The sequence below is a fragment of the Opisthorchis viverrini genome, assembly GCF_000715545.1.
Source record: "Opisthorchis viverrini unplaced genomic scaffold opera_v5_401, whole genome shotgun sequence".
Lineage (NCBI taxonomy): Eukaryota > Metazoa > Platyhelminthes > Trematoda > Opisthorchiida > Opisthorchiidae > Opisthorchis > Opisthorchis viverrini.
In genome coordinates, this window is record NW_008752061.1 from 212,133 (window position 1) to 226,514 (window position 14,382).

General features: G+C 42.2%; 1 protein-coding gene across 1 annotated transcript in view; it reads right to left on the reverse strand.

Annotated features, from left to right (window-relative positions):
* Window positions 1–10,498: 10,498 nt before the first annotated feature.
* The window catches only part of T265_10755 (hypothetical protein), a gene marked incomplete at both ends in the record, with an annotated part of 15,913 nt that continues 12,029 nt past the window's right edge, over window positions 10,499–14,382 (reverse strand). Inside the window, 2 exons of the mRNA XM_009177220.1 lie at window positions 10,499–10,600; window positions 13,635–13,760. Of these exons, the coding sequence (XP_009175484.1) occupies window positions 10,499–10,600; window positions 13,635–13,760 (228 nt within the window). The remainder of the gene's footprint in view (window positions 10,601–13,634; window positions 13,761–14,382) is intronic.

Below are 14,382 nucleotides of genomic sequence, written 5' to 3' on the forward strand. Positions count from 1 at the left end.
AAACGGTGTAAAAGTGCACAGCGCCGTTAGTCAAGGAGGTGGGACCTGGTTGAGTTCGATTGTGTAAATAGCTGGACATCCGTGCCTTTTCAAGCAGGCTGCTTACAGGTTGAATCGAACTTTTCCAACAAGTGGCTTGTATTAGAACTAAATACCAGGCAGATAGACTTTTGATTGTAGTTCTCAAAACACGGAAACAATGACACACGCGGAAAGCGAAACAGGAATCTGTTTCCCGTATATAAAATGAAATGTAACGACTGTACAAAGGTTTGTATATGTTGATAGACAGCCTTCTGTTAAAGTCGTTACTTGAGGAGCCCGTCAAATTTATTTGACTATGGGACTTGGTTCCTGTGACTGAATTATGATTGGCGCTATATCCAGTCTAACTGAGAGCTAATTGCACTACTGATCAGCAGTTCTTGACCTAAATTTCACCTGGTTGTTGAGTAGGCGAATTAGTAAACGACAACCAGGCCAATTTAGTGTATGGTTTCCTTCAATAAAATGAAACCGATAATTTAAAACACAGATTTGAACCTTCCTCCATCTGTACCCAGAAGGTGAGCATAGAAATTTTCTTTTGAAAACTTCAACACATCAAACTTTTTGGCATGCGCAGCATCACCTAACTAAATACATTACACCATCGAGTATGAACTGGGTCTCGGTGTTCCCATCTTCTGGATTCCAACAGCCAAATGAACTCCGATATTTTTGACATGTAGCAGTATAATACTAGTAACATTAGTTGAAGAAAGTCGATCACCATAGTACCAACTAAGTTGGATTGCGATATCCACCTGAATGTTTAAATATCTAAGTTTCGTGGGAGTAGATCACTTCAGCACGTAACAGCTGTCGAAGGAAATGGAGGTTGAACCAGATGCTCACCATCGTACGCCTAAAGGCTCGTTCGACCACATCCGCCGGCAACGACGGGAAAGCTGCATTCTCCACGTGAACATTTATTCGTTGAGCTGATGTTATGCCCTAATGCAGGGGGAATTATTATACCTGAGATCCAAGATACTTCTTGACTGGTCACCAGAATCTCTAGCTAGGAGCTTGTACGTTGCTGAGGAGTTGGGCATCCGGACGCGCCGTAAGACAGAATTTCATTTTTAGCCCAAGCAAATCCTGTGATCCACTTGCTGTAGAGCTGGCATGTCCGGGTGTTGTTGACGCACATCGGTCATGATTAAACCTGATTTTAGCGTTTACTCGGTGGAATTAGGACAAACATAGTTTGCTCCATCCGATTGCTTTTAAAAGCTCCAAGTTGCGCATCTGTCTCACAGCACTACACCGGAAGTTAATCTGCTGAAATTCAAACAGACCAAATGGCAGCTTTACTATTGGGAACATAATATTTGTAGTAATCGCCGGGTAGCCGAAGCCTGCAGAGGATTAACCGTGATACCGAGACGGGATACATACCAAGGTCAGTAATTTCTAGCCTTTAGCACCGAATTATCCTGAGCTCTTAAGCCGAATCAAGCTTCCGAAAGCAGCTATTTACGGCGTAGCTGAAGTTTAATCTTGTTCCTGGGGAAAGACTAACAACAAGAACGAAAGCGACATCGGTTACCAACCTTATCTTGCAACGTCTTCAACCTGGGTTCAATCCAAAGAAGAGTTGTAAAATTCTGTGACCGTTGCGAGAGGTTATTAGGGCTACGAATAAACACAGTGAATTTTTAAAACTTTATGCGAAACAATTCTATGTTCAAACCAGGTCTCATGAAATCTTGGGTGCGCAACTACGGGTCCGTTGCGCTTACTGCTCGCCGCGATGTCGGGTCTTTTCTAGTATTTATCCGCTTAATTGTGGCCACCTTTCTGGAAGAGACTGCAAGTTTATATGAGAGAGCCTTGATTCTGTACGCAGATTTATCCTTCTTTGAATTGGATAAGAGCTTGTGTTCGTTGTTCTGGGTATTGTAACATCAACTGAATCATTGGAAACTGATTACAATGCTTGAGGTGTGGAATAATTGCACCGCCAAAGATATGCTACCGTTCACGATTTTGGGGCAGTTATCTTTGGGAAACATCATAGTGCAACGTGGCAACGCGATAAACACGAAATGTTTACTTGTAAAAAAATTACACTGTTTATTCGCAAATCGGACTCTCCTTATATTTACATGAGCTTTGCACCATTTGACGTCATCCTCTGGCTGCTGCTCCATATATTATACAGTGTTTCGGCAGTGGAGCGGTAGGCAAAGTTCAGTTTCTTGATAAGCTTCGGTGATGAGGTGAATTACGAACCTTCGCGACTATGTACAAGTGTTTGTTTTATTGACAGGACTTGTTCCAACCGAAGTTCATATTTATACGGCCAGTAACAAAACCGCGTATAGTTCATTTTTTGCCTCATTCCCTCATCCGCTTAGATAATTCAAAGTTAAAACTTTTTTTGAAAACCACACTCAATTAATTGATTATTTAATCATCTATTTACTCCTCAGAAGACGTCAAGATTCTTTAAATATATTGTGTTCCGTATCCAGTGCGTTTTGCGCAACTGCGTAGGCTTCCCATACCGCTTATTATTCATCTGTGTTTCTCGGCGGTCTGTTAATTTTTCTGCGATACACTACGATTCTGGTGTGTAGATCCCTGGCCGTCTGTCCTTTATAGAACCCGGTGCAATCGTTATATTTAATTTTGTAGATGAGGTTCTTGGTTCCGTTTGCCGGGAGGCAATCCTTCAACTGCATTCGTGCAGAGCGCAATATGTTCCCTCTCTTGCAGGCTACGCTGATGTTAGCCGTGTTTAAATTCTTCGAATCTCCTAAAATTTCCCTGGTGTATAAGGAATCACAGCGGTCCTGATCCCTTCACGCTCGGTTCCTGTACCCGTACCAGCACCCTTTAAAATTGGCGCCTTATCAAGCTAGCTAGATATCCAATACCCCGAATTTTGTCCTTTACTTCAATTTTGGCCGCTCTCTGATTAACCTCTTCTGTGAGAGAGGCTCAGAAAAGTTTAAACTGTAATGAGGCAATGCTAGAGAATGCCGATTTCGGATGGTCAGACAAAAAGCCTAAATCTGCCCTAGTATAGGTTTGCTTCGCGTACACTATGGTCTTTAGTCCCCCCGCCTTTGTATGTCATGCAGTCTAAAAGGGCCGAGGCAACCCAAGTTCATCCTATCCTCATACTGAATTGGATCCGCGGGCAAATTTCATTCAGATAATTGTAAAACTCACTAAACTTTTCTCATTTCATCATGACGAAATTGTCATCTACATACGGCCAGAATATTTTAGTTGTGTATGAAAATCCGGCTAAAGTCCTTTGTTCAAAATTTTCCATAAATATATTTGCCCAAACCTGGGAGTATTGGAGATTTCATTCCCAAACCTTTTCCTTACGTATAAACCACCGATCAAAAAAACGACTTGAGGGAGCTTCAGACATGCTTGTATGCCTTCCACTATTACATCTACCGCAAGCTCTGTCCATTCCGGAAGGATGGTGTGCGCTAATAGCCGTCACTTGGCTGTTTCTGAAGAGTTCTCTCTTTGTACATTTGAACGTACTGAATTCACATCGAAACATCCAAGGATGTCATATAGTTCGATACTGACACCCGCTACTTTGTTAGCGAAGTCATGGGAATTCTTAATTTAAGCACGAGATTTTCCAGTGAAAGGCTTTAAAACACCGGTCAAGGAGCTAGCCAGCTCATGTGGTAAACAACCTATTCCGTGTGCTATCTCTCTCACCAGAACATTTGGTTTTTGGATTTCTGGAAGGCCATAATCTCGAGAGGAGCTCAACCGCTTCGTTCAATCACTCACCGTTGAAAGAGTCGAGGATGGATGATTTAATCGGCAGTGAATTTCGACACTCTCCTCCCGGGTGCAACAACCTAGCATTCAGCAAGTACCCACGGATTGCCAGAGTCGGAGCAAGTCGCTTGTTAGGAGGTGGTATCTAGTCGGTTCCAAGCGCAAGGCACAACGATTCAGCTGGATAGTGCAACGGAATGTAAATGACAGTGTTGAGATACCGGTTCACAGTCGTTCTCGTTATCGCCTGCAGGGATTTTGGGTAGCTTTTCCGACAACACTTACGCGTGTAAAACCGAAGTTCCGATCGGGGGTAAGCATTTGATAAGGCGATCTGTGCGTTATGCAAGTAATTGTAGTCGATCGATTGTCAAAGTATTCGCCGAAATCCCGTTGGCGGTGATCATATTCAAGTTGTCTTATCGCAATCGGTTTGTAATTTTGCATAAGTTGTTCCATGCAGGATATCCGATGGAATTTGGCTATGATCAATCAATTACTTGGTGAGTGTTTCTCCTCAGTAAAGGTAAGCGTTGGATTGAATTACTCAGAAAAGCCCCAATTCTCCGGGTTAGACGCCAATTCTATTCGGGCTGCCTCAGATAGGGTATTTAAATTGCTTGGGAGTTCCACAACAACACTAGGGAAAGATTCAGCCCTGGGTTTTGATCGTTTAAAATATCTTTAGCTGCATTTTATGCCCAAAACCTGAAAAGCACCGCGAAGCCATTAAATCCTTACTGAGAATCATCAGCGGTGCGCATCTCGCGAACAACATGGTAGTGTTGAACCAAACCCGTGACCGTACAACTAGAACATTGAGCAATTTACTGTTGAGTACGGACCGGCGCATCGGTAGTGTGATTAGCTCTCACCAAGTTTGGACATATTACCGCTCATCCTTCGACGTCGGAAAACCACATTGTTCACGTGTTGACCGGCTCCTCGAGTGACCAATTCTAAGGAGGGAGTTTCGAATTTCAATGAAATTATCTTTCCTCTTACATGTTAGTGTAGCCAATCTGTGCTGAAAATTCGCGATCACTGTACAAAAATTTCATCCTACTTGGGAACCATCAACAATGCGCAACCCACAAAACCGGGAATGAATATCAGTTTTCTACTACTGCGAACAAAGTTAGAAAAACCATATCTACATTCTGTCAGTCCATTTTGATTCAACGACCTTATATACAGACAAAAGGACGACACTCCGAAGGGGTGAATTATTTGTGCAATTCTCTTAGGTATGTTGTGGAGTAGACTGGTTAAATTGGAGTACGAATATTTCGAAAACTATTCTCATTTGCACACGATTTTTTGACGAGAGCTCCAAGAACTGCGAAACCTGTCGTGGGTTGTCCAAGAGTCTTCAGCAACTTTACGAGTAATGTAACCTAAATAACAGTGCATTGCTTTCCTCGAATATCGTATTAAATGAAATACTGAGCAGGTTTGTGCACCACATTCGGTTGAACAATCACAAACCAAACAAGCAGTTCAACTGGATTCATGTGAGTCTCTTCTCAAAACCGAATTCATGTGCAAATGTAGAAAGTTCTCAAAACCCGTCCAAGTTTTGTTCAAATAGAATATGGAGTAGACGGAGATTCATTCTCCGACAACGGAGAATGACAAACCTGGTGGTGAGCTGTCGAAGGATTTTCAACAAACGTATGTGAGTTGTGACTGACAGAATGAACATAATGAATACGCACGCCCCCAGAACCCACCAACGTACCTGTGATATATCGATAATAATCTCCTTAGCTTGACAGTCCACACGAACCTGACCGAGGTGGGGAACATCTGGCTCATTGATTTCGGGGTGACTTAGCGTTTTACTCATTAGTATACAGCGATATATGTACGGCATATATGTAACAGCCAGTTTGTAATTTATGTGCCAGTGGAAGAAGGTAAACCCTTCGACGCGGTAGTGTTAATCTCACAACACTAACAGGACCTTTGAAGACAATAGGACAGAAAACTAAAACTCTTTCACGCACCTTGTTTTTAAAAAACATATTATCCGTCTTCTTCCTGAACGCGTCTTTTCGGAATTCTCTGGATATCCACTGATTATCAGGCAATTTTAAACGGGTGATACCCGCTATAACGCAATTATCTAATCAACCAGAAGGCAGGCATGTTGGTGGGCTGTATGGAGGCACGATGAGCTAGCAACACTATGGGCACCAGACAACTCCTTCGGCCGCCTGCCAATTTCTGATCGGAGATTGCGTCTACGTGATGAGCTCCAGGAAGGGAAACCGGTCGTCCGCTATCGACAAATTTTGCAGCACATTCGTTATTTTACCATTTTAGTGCCTTACTTACATTGTGCATGGCAGCGGTTTCAACACCGACACAAACCGTCTAGCTTCTTTAGTAAATAAGCCATCACCAACCAATCTATAAGAACTGTGTTCAGCTCCGTGAGCACTTCTGTATTTCTCCCGTTTTATTCACTAGTTCGCTCAACCTGCAAGTTACCTGTTTGATATCAAATATTCCAAACAATTTTCTTTATCCTCCAACCATGAAAAAACGTTGCGTACATCACTCCATCAGCTTTGAAACTTCAGCTGTTTAGAAACCTTTTCCGCCAAGCACCATTCTGCCAACATGCATCTCCCGCTGGAATGAAGCAATCCTTGGACAATGTGCTAGACCATTGATGTGCATCTCCCAATGACTCTCAAAAGCCGAATGTGAGTATCCTCAGACACATCGAGAAGCACTTGCTATACTGGGCTGTCAAACGGCTCAATGAGTATCTTTTCGGATCAAACTTTACAAATGCTACTGATCATGATGCCTCAAGTTTTTTGTATCATCCTAAAAATCATTAGCGCAGACATCTGCCACTATGGTGCAACGGTGAATTATTGCACTGAGTTCGTGCACCTACACGATTGCTCATCGTATTGCAAAAATGATTCCTGATGCAGACCTCTTGTCGAGAATTCCGTCGTGCGACTCTAATTCAAACAATTTAGATTGTTAATTGATTCAATCAATACTATTCAAACGGGACAGCCTTGGTGACGATACTAAAATACGTTTTTCTTCCATTTTTCTGCACTGTATCGTGGCTGTATGCAACAAGGGCGACGTCAGTACCCTGAAATTTACTGTCGCCCCGAAGGTTTGTGGTGATTTCTGGATAGCTTTGTCATTCATCCGACTCAGTAAGTGGCTGTTCTGGCAGATTTACACTCTGGTCAACTGAATTTTGACCAAATGGAATCCCTTGCATTCTTGTCATACTGGCGGCCGAAATCGGACTTTACTGCTAAGAATTGTGTTAAATGTGCATGTAAGGTTCAATACATGTCTTTACAGTGGTACCGCGGCCAGTTGCCTGTTAAATATTTTGACGAGTTCATGCCGACTACTGCGGTCATTTGCTCAGTAACTACCATGCTTCAGTTGTCATTGACGCATATTCACGTTGACCCGATGTTTTTCTGACTACTTGTCCAAGTGCCGAATTTATACAGTAAGCACTGAAGAAATATTAAGCTGTGAATGTTTCCCAATTGTTTTGTTCACTAACAATGCCACATAATTCACTGCAGAATCCCTCGAGGAACGATTTGGGGCCGATATCCATCCACTGCTCCACGAAATCCCCAGTCAAATGTGCGTTCTGAGATTTCTTCCCGAACATTATGATTATACCGTGTAATCCAAAACAAGAAAAGTGTTGCGCTTCTATTTAAATCTTACTCGGTGCGTGCAACTATTGCCTGTACCAAAACGGATGATGTTACATTTTTCAGGGGTGATGATTTACGACCAGATATAGGAATAATATTTTTACCAAATGCCAAAGATATGGTCACCATTCTTGATTTGGATGATCAATTTTTTTGGCCGGAAACGCATGGACCAGGTTGAGGTCAATATTAGAGGTCAGTCTGTTAACCCACTACTGCTGTTTCAAATACTAATGAGCTCTTCGTAGCTTATCTTATGGTATCCGAACAAAACGTTATATTTGAAGAACACACCACCTTCAAAGAACATGAGTTTCCATTCCGCGAAACCACTGAACTATGGACATCCGCATACTCATTCAAGAAGTGCGGTGTGATGAACATAATTGATACTCTGCTCTCTGATCGACTTATTTTTCTCTTGTCTTAATTTTCGAAGTGCTGTATGTATATACGCAAGTTCGAACACATACGTGTTGCTTGATACACTGTACTGAATTCTGGATTTCTAGTTCGTCTGGCTATACCGATGTACATGTGAAACGTATTTATCACCCGCCTTCCTAGGTTAGATCAGGACAAGTTTGCATTACTCATCTAAGAGCGCCTTTGGAGCCTCTGAAGCCAGTAACAAACATCTTTGTACTCAGGTTCTAAAATTTTTCCCGTCCTACTTTTCTATGCAAATCCAGCTAATTTTCCACTTCTCCCGCTAAACGCCTACTGGTTCGAAAAATATTCTACCAAATCGGTTCCGTAAATGTGCTTCAGAATTTGCTCCAATGAGGTCTCATCTGCTCCGTTTGTTCACCCTACTCAATTACATGAGTGCATGCCATATGTGTGGTCATCTGTTTTTAGCCTCAGTGGTGTATCTTGATGTTCTGATGACTTTGTGCCGCGTCAAGCTATAAGTGCACTTCTCTCCTGACTTGGTCGAACGGGTGCTGCTCTGTAAGCCGCCGAATTCTCTCTTTTCTTCCATAAGGTCATTGCAGTTGTTCCTCAAGTTTCTGTTCAGTCGCCCCAATTTGTTCCTGCCATTTGTCAACGACTTCCTGTATTTTCGTGACAGGTCATTGCAGTTGTTCCTCAAGTTTCTGTTCAGTCGCCCCAATTTGTTCCTGCCATTTGTCAACGACTTCCTGTATTTTTCGTGACACAACCACCCACAATTCCTAGTCAACGATGACGGGTTGACTTTTCCAACATCGGTTTTATAATCCTACGGCCACTGAGTTTGTTAACATCAGTAGAACATTCAGTACGACAATCGCAAAGGTTCAAACTAGTATAATTCGTTCGTGCACGTGAAGATCACCTCCCTATCATTTTTGCGCAATACGATATAACTGTGGGCGTTCATGTTTAAGAAAAATAATAAATATAAATCAACCATTCAGAGGTTGTAACGTGTCATCCAAAAGAAGCACGAGGGTTTAGATGCTGCCCAATTCTAAACAAGAGGAGCCGAAGCGCCGGGGTTGGGCTCGAACTGCGAACCCTCCGATCAGCACCTTCAAATCTCAACCACCGAGCTATCTCGAACTCTCTAGTGACAGTCACTTCCCTCCAATAGAGGGCCAGGAGCTTAAGGAAACAAAATGCCAATGCATATTTAGCTTGACCCAGGAGATTCTATTAGGTGAAATATCATACTCCTGTATATGGTGTTGTAGCCATCCTCGGAAGCGGCAACCTTTAGGTGATTTACGCTTGAGACCCAAACAATTCCACGAGTAATTTGTGCGCCGAGAGGAATGAACCAACTCGCCACTGAACAAAATTCTGAAACTTGGTCCGATTTACAGTGCAGGTGAAAGAGGCCAGCATACGCGTGAGATGTATTTGGGTTCGGTTGAGTCTCATGTTATGACGTACTTATTTTGTGAATAAGAGTATCTGTATTTAGTAGAAGGCCCGATTCCTGAAGGTAACTCTAGGATAGTCGAAACCTGATGAGACTCAAAAACTCCATCAAAATCTGAATTGAAAAACCGGCGTTGATTCGTCTTCGACTTATTCGTCTGGGATTTCCCATCAACCTTCTCTCAACTGAACATCACACTGTGCGCTTTCTGATATAACCGAGAAATATGAGACCCTTAGTGAGCCGCTGAGGGTTTTTCGGCAATCTTATGGGAAGCCGGTCTTTTCAAGAATAGCCGTACAGATTTTGTGTTGTTTAAACCGTGTGGCCAACTGGCCTGTTGTATCGTACGTTTTTTTATTTGCCAGTTCGCAACCAGGTATTCTCGCTCTCCTGGTAATCGGTCTCGCCGTTGTGCTGGTTTCTGTGAGGTGCCGCGCATCCGGTATATCCAAAACGTCTTCTTCGGTGTAACTGTATAAGAATTAGGGACAAGATACATCTGTTTGGAGTTGGTCCCGTCCCGTCCTATGCACAGGAACATCGACCAGTTGATGAAACTGATACAACAACATCGTGTTAACAATGCGATAAGGGAACAACTGCCAAAGCAGACAATTCCAAAAGACCCTTACCATTCTGATTTTAAAACAAACGGACGCTTTCTCAACGACCTCATCTCTCTAATGAAGTCGTAAAGAGCTGTATGAGAACTTATCCGAAGTCAACGGGGCTTTTGATGATGATGCGTTTCCAGCACGGTTAGAGTGATCAAGAGAAACATTATAATTTTAGCAGTGTGGTTGAGTTAGTAGAAGGCAGCTGAACTGCTCTACCTGGGCCGGCAACCTGGCCCATTTTGTCCGTCCTGTGCATCTATCGTGCCGTGGTACGTCAAATTTTAGAGGCGTCTTGATGAGTTCCCAAGGCCTTAGTATCCTGAGGGTTTTGCCAAAATGCTGTTGGTTTTTACCGAACTATTTCTGGACGGCCGGTTTGATGGAACCTCATGCTTTGTGAGGATGGCATAAGACGGTACGGACCAGATGCAATTTTTTATTTTTGCAAAATCACACAACAGGTTGCGTGTCCATTAGGAACAGACGTTGAGGATATACTCGATGAGGGTTTCAGCCTCGTATCCAGCTTTGCATAGCTCCATCAAATGTGTTGTGTGGTGAGCTACCTCATAGACCTGAAAACAGGTAGATAACAGGATCTCAGCTAGGGGGTCAAGCTAATTATGGATGCGAATAATTCACCATGCATATGAATGACCTAGGGTCCTACATTTCGAGCACAGAGTGGTACGATCGACTAATAATTCTTTCGAACCAACAGGAACCTGTTCATACAAGTTCTTCATAACGCCCACCAAAAGAACTCAGCGTTCCGGAGAAAGTAGTCATTATGCTTAACAGTGGGGGAGATTGTCAGTGAGACACACTGAAGGTCAAGCGAATGATATGTTCTTGATTAAAAAATATGTTTACGAGCGTAGTTGGTGTGTATCAGCATATCGGAATTCTGGCCGTTTCGGAGCGCTTCGATATGAACTCCCTCGATGCTAGCGGAGAACACGCAAAAGTTTCCGTTACGTAGCAGATGAGTGAAACTGTGTAAATTCTAAGAAACTAGATACGTAATACTAAAAGGACCGTCTGGAGGCTCATCTTGTAGTCACAGTCTCAGAGTTTCCGTGAGTCTTATGTTCTACTAGAACCCGAATTGGACAGATTTTGACAAAGCTCCCCCTTGAATATGAAATTGGTTTCTACAGGAGCACAAATGAATCTAGCTGAATCTCGCCAATAATGGTTGGCTCCAACTGAATGATCTTCTAGAACATAATGTTGATGAGAACTCGGAAAGGGAACTCGGCTGATGAGGCCCAAGAAAAGCAGTCTAGGGTCTTTTGGCAACCATATAGTAGTCCATTTTATGTAGTTAATCCTGCTATGTGGATAATTAGGTATTTTAAATGGTGACAAACGTCAATGATGAGATATGATTCTGGTTGCAACAGTGCCGATCGGGAGTGCGGTGGAAGAAAAACAGATCTAGACGGTTTTATGGATTTTTAAAGCAGTCAGGCAACTTGACTTGTTGGTAAGTCATAGAAGTTATACAAGTTGGTCGGCCGTAAAAGAGGGCGTCTGGGTTCTTTTCCGTTAAACATTCACCGCCATCAGATCAAATCGTTTACAATAAACCGAACCAGGAGAGTTCATGTCCATGTGATTGTACTTCTTCTGGACAGAATGTTTTTTTTTGGGTTCAAAAATGCCTCCACTAAGGAGGACCTTCCTCAGATTCACTCATGTTTCCACGTAATATGTGGCAATGTTGGTCAATAATTCTATCGTTAAAGTGTAATATTAGGGCAGGCGTCATTGTATATCCAAGGATTTTTCGAAGAACACTCAACTGAGAATAATCTATGTGCGCTGATCGAACATCCACGAACAGACGCGTGTACCGACGGTAAATAGTCGTTTCATTTATGCGATCGATTGCTCAGGATGGAGATAGTGAACCACTCTTCGGATCAACAACGAAAATGCATGCTTTCCGGAGAGTTGTAACAGTGATGAAGTGTGTTTCTGCTTGTTTCTCCTTGACCAATTCGAAACACTGAATTTACGCACAGACCTACTCCTCTAGGAAACCAGTGTAGAGGATCACGGTACCGTCAGTCAAAAGGGTCGGACCTTATTGAGTACATCATCTCAGGTAGCGGGCATCCGTGTCCTTTCAAGCAAACTACTTACACGTAGCATCAAACGAGTTTTTGTTTTTAAGAAAAAGGGCTAGGAAAACCGCGAATAATGCCACCGTATAAAGAATAACTAGCGGATTAGTAAGCAGACGTTTGAAAATGGTTGTCAAAATATTGAAACCCCAATACACAGTCATAGGAAACAACGGAGATATTCATATGAACTGACCCAAATTCATTGATCATGGGTATCCTCTTGGGCTTGTCTTTCTACTGTTTTAACGCACCAATTGTTCCAGCTTTCTGTCGGTTAGACATGGGGTTTTTCGATGGATTCTCTTCGAAAGTGTGCGATTTTCAATAACAAAACCTGCAATTCATGCTGGATTTGCTGGCCAGATAAGGCTTGACAATATTTTTTAGGGAATGTTGAACACACGGAGCACTGGGAAACAAGTAAACCCTAATCACGGCTGTCCCTTGTCACTTGTAAACGCAATCTATCAACTTTTCACGGTGTGTTATGCCGGTTAGAACCCAGTTCTCAACCTTACGAGTAACGCCAAAAGGGCTCGCCCAACAAGCTGAAAAATATGTGAACGGAACTTAACTCAACTGAACTGAACCAAACTGAACGAAACTCAACTTATTTCAATTGAACTTAAACGTAGTGAACTGAACTGAACTGAACTGAACTGATTTAAACTCAGGTAGCTTCATCAGGCTACTGACAATCTCGGTAAATCCATATGTACATTGAATGGAGTAGGATTGTTTGAAATTTTGATTTATCACATCACTTTTCACCTTCTTCTAGTTGCCCTGGTGATCACGAGTGATAATGAAAAATAACTTACACAGTTTCGAACTAATGAACACCATGTTGCGGGGCAAGGTCCAGTTCCAAGAAAATTACGGGAATGCTAGTTATATGAGTACCATATTTGCTTCAGAAGTTTATTTGCTGCATATTCCTTAGGAGTAATTTTCGGAATGAGGCTCGCTTCACGTGGCGCAATGGGTGAATATATTGAATGGTAATTTATGCATATTTTTCCACATGCTCGTCTCCGTGCATTACGTGGTCAACTTGCCTGCTGGACTGCGAAGCAGTGCGTCTGGAATCGACCGAATACCTCCTGGAAACACATGAGCTCATTCTTCTTGGACAAGGTCCTTAGAGTTGGACTATGGTGACTGGTTACATCCATGACGATGTCGCGAAACGTTTTCTTGACGATTTGTCCAAGCTGAAATAACCAAGATGAGTAGGTATGGGGCATTGTGGATAGACTATAAAAATTTCTAACACATTTAAACGAGTCATATTGAATTTTTGGGTAGCTTCAAGAGGCGGCCGCTAAAATACTTAATTGATTACCGTTTACCTGCTCCAATGTATCCTAACACGTATTCTTCAATAAACATCAATTTTCACCTCGAGCGAGCTTTTTATCATACATTCAGTTCCTATTTTGGGATGAAATGTGTAAGGTGAGAAACTACAAACCTGAAGTGCACGGTGCAATTTCCGCCAAGCCGCTTCCTGTTCTTCCTCGGTTGTAGCCTCCATCGTGCATCGAGACATTGAGAACAAATGTACCCGAGATGAAATTTTTCTATCTACAACATTCGGCTAGAAAAAAGAAAACAGGTGGGCAACATTTATGGCTAACATGAGATTTGCCAACTGGCAAACTGCACACAGTTAAGGAGAAACTACATAAGACCGTCTTGTTGCCAGGATAACACTCTGTTTATCTGTTATCTCTGTTTCTGGCTTTTTGTGGATGTATAGGTGTATGTATGTATGTATGTATGTATGTTTGTATGTATGTATGTATGTATGTATGTTTGTATGTATGTATGTATGTATGTATGTTTGTATGTATGTATGTATGTATGTATGTTTGTATGTATGTATGTATGTATGTATGTTTGTATGTATGTATGTATGTATGTATGTATGTACGTATGTACGTACGTATGTATGTATGTATGTACGTATGTATGTATGTATGTATGTATGTATGTATGCATGTATGTATGTATGTATGTATATATGCCATGTAAGTCTTTTCATGCTATGGGCATATACAATTAAACAAGTTGATGAAAAAGCGATCCTGCTGCAGAATCAGGTAGCACCTTGAGATTGGTAAGTGAAAATTCTGTGCCCTTTTCATGGTCAGTGGAAAACACCTTATTCCGTCGGAGAGTGTAACATGAAATCCATGAATGCTCCCAATCGCTGAAGC